The sequence below is a fragment of the Cebus imitator genome, unplaced genomic scaffold, assembly GCF_001604975.1.
Source record: "Cebus imitator isolate Cc_AM_T3 unplaced genomic scaffold, Cebus_imitator-1.0 Scaffold440, whole genome shotgun sequence".
Lineage (NCBI taxonomy): Eukaryota > Metazoa > Chordata > Mammalia > Primates > Cebidae > Cebus > Cebus imitator.
In genome coordinates, this window is record NW_016107755.1 from 151283 (window position 1) to 154195 (window position 2913).

At 46.1% G+C, this 2913-nt stretch overlaps 1 protein-coding gene across 1 annotated transcript in view; it reads left to right on the forward strand.

Annotated features, from left to right (window-relative positions):
• LOC108290574 (60S ribosomal protein L37a-like) overlaps positions 1–1251 on the forward strand; it is a 20010-nt gene extending 18759 nt beyond the window's left edge. Inside the window, exon 2 of the mRNA XM_037732079.1 lies at positions 896–1251. Within this exon, the coding sequence (XP_037588007.1) occupies positions 896–1183 (288 nt within the window). The 3' untranslated portion in view covers positions 1184–1251. The remainder of the gene's footprint in view (positions 1–895) is intronic.
• Positions 1252–2913: the final 1662 nt, after the last annotated feature.

Genomic DNA, 2913 nt, shown 5'->3' on the forward strand with positions numbered 1-2913 from the left:
CAGAGTCTCACTCTCTTGCCAGGCACCAGGCTGGAGTGCAGTGGCGCGATCTTGGCTCACTGCAACCTCCCCCTCCCGGGTTCAAGCAATTCTCCTGCCTCAGCCTCCCAAGTAGCTGGGACTACAGGCGCATGCCACCATGCCCAGCTAATTTTTGTACTTTTAGTAGAGATGGGGTTTCACCATGTTGGCCAAGATGGTCTCAATCTCTTGACCTCACGATCTGCCCACCTCAGTCTCCCAAAGTGCTGGAATTACAGGCGTGAGCCACCACACCCGGCCAGTCAATAAAGTTTTAAAGGGCTTCTGCTTTCACCAGGAGCTGCACCCCCTTCACACATCTGGGCACTGAGTGCTCCCTGGGGCCGCACTCAAAGAGCCTCTCGTGGGGTTTCCATCTTGTCCCTGAGGGACTGTAAACCAAAATTAGAAAACTCCTTGAAAGTTGGATCTCTGCCTTCTTTACTATTTATCCCCAGCCCCTAAATGGTGCCTGGAATGCTTGTTGAACAAACAAATCTATCCACCTAAAACAAATATTAGAAATAGACCTTTAAAATCCCTCAGGGTCCAAAATATGCAGAAGCACAAAACAAGCACTGACCGTTTTTACTTTCTCAGTTCCCTTCTTGCCCTAACCCAAATCCCCCAAGTTCCAAATCATATTCAAATGAAACCGAGAGGGACAAACTAATCCTTAGGGGCCAACGCCACTCATCCTCAGATTCCACAGGGCAGTCAGCCCTTCTCCTGACAAAATGTCCCAACAATGCTAATATCAGCAACAATCCCTCACCACCCTCTTCACGCTCCGAGATGCAACGGCTCAACAGCAAGCAGTTTACATCAAAGGAAGGTGTGCGTTAGAAGCAGATAGACGTCTCTCTGGGCTCAGACAGGCAATGTGGCCAAACGTACCCAGAAAGTTGGGATTGTCGGTAAATACGGGACCTGCTATGGGGCCTCCCTCAGGAAAATGGTGAAGAAAATTGAAATCAGCCAGCATGCCAAGTACACTTGCTCTTTCTGTGGCAAAACCAAGATGAAGAGACGAGCTATGGGCATCTGGCACTGTGGTTCCTGCATGAAGACAGTGGCTGGCGGTGCCTGGACGTACAACACCACTTCCGCTGTCACGGTAAAGTCCGCCATCAGAAGACTGAAGGAATTGAAAGACCAGTAGACGTTCCTCTACATTTTGAGACACCACTGGCCTATAATAAATGGGTTAATTTATGTAAAAAAAAAAAAAAAAAAAGAAGCAGATAGACACAAGTTCATTTCTAATTCTTAGAACAGGCAGTTCTAAGCGCCAGTTGACACTTTTGATGCAGTTTTCTGGCCATCAGGTACAGACAAATTCCTTTTGAACCTTAAAATTCCAAAGATGGGTCCTCCCTGCCTATGTATAAAAAGCCAGCTGGGAGTAAGAATTAGAAATGAGCTTTCTCAGGGGCATTTTCACCATTAATTATCTGGGGGTTTTGTTTTTTCAGGGTAGTGGCCTCCTCTTTAACTCAACGAACCCAGTTATGCCATCTGGTGGCCAAAATAAATTGAAAACATGCAACTACACTGTCAGAAAGCGTGAACGTGTCCTTTTTAGAGTTATTCCCTTTCACCCTTTAGTTTTCTCCTAATTTTCCACCATGACCATTTTCCTTTTTTTTTTTTTTTTTTTTTTTTTTTTTTTTTTTTTTTTTTTTTTTTTTTTTTTTTTTTTTTGAGACGGAGTCTTGCTCTGTCACACAGGCCGGAATGCAGTGGCACAATCTTGGCTCGCTGCAACCTCCGCCTCCCAGTTTCAAGCGATTCTCCTGTCTCAGCCTCCCAAGTAGCTGGGGTTACAGGCACCCGCCACCACGCCTGGCTAATTTTTGTGTTTTTAGTAGAGACAGGGTATTCACCATGTTGGCAAGGCTGGTCTCAAACTCCTGACCTCGTGATCTACCTACCTCAGCCTCCCAAAGTGCTGGGATTATAGGCATGAGCTACCACACCTGGCTTCCATGAGCATTTATCACTCACTACATAAGGAGACACAGGGCATTGATCTTGATGGTGTCTGGTTTCCCACATGGAAAGGTAAGGAAGTTTGGTCTTGGTATAAGTGAAAGCAGAAGACTCACAGTGCCCCTGGCTTCTCAGTAAGCAGCATGGCATTTGACTAGGAAACAGCAGAACAGCCATTGCTAAGTAGTAATCACCATAACACCTGGGGAAAAAAAAAAAACATAGCAACTGTAGCTGTTCCAAATGTGTTCAAACCTCCTGTTCTGAATGGGTTACATTCCCAAGTACCAAAATGAAAATTAACTGAGCGTATCTCCAAGTCACTATAAATAATCTCTGAGGAATCACAAAGAGGCAGAGAAGTATTAGAATTTGGAGATTGTGTGGCTCTGGCTCCCAAAGATGGAAAAAAAAATGACTGTGGAAAAAAAAATGAATGTTGAAAACTACAGATCAGGCCAGGTGTGGTGGCTCATGCCTGTAACTCTAGCACTTTGGGAGGCTGAAGCAGGTGGATCACTTGAGTTCAGGAGTTCAAGACCAGCCTGGGCAAAATACATCTCTACGGAAAATACAAAACTTAGCCAGGTTTGGTGGTGCGCACCTGTAGTCCCAGCTACCTGGGAGACTGAGGCAAGAGGATCGTTTGAGCCGAAGAAGTCAAGGCTTGCAGTGAGCCAAGATGGCGCCACTACACTCCGGCCTAGGTGACAAAGCAAGACTGTCTCAAAAAGAAAAAAGAAAAAAAACCACAGATCAGGGGCCTTGGTGATGACTGCAGGCAAAAACCCTCATATGGCATACAGAAAGGTGTTTTGTAAAGTGTTTTTGAGCCCTGAGAAGGGCTGAGTGTAGTCACCACGCCCCTGGGGGCTCCGCCAGGGCAGGTCATGGCAGGCT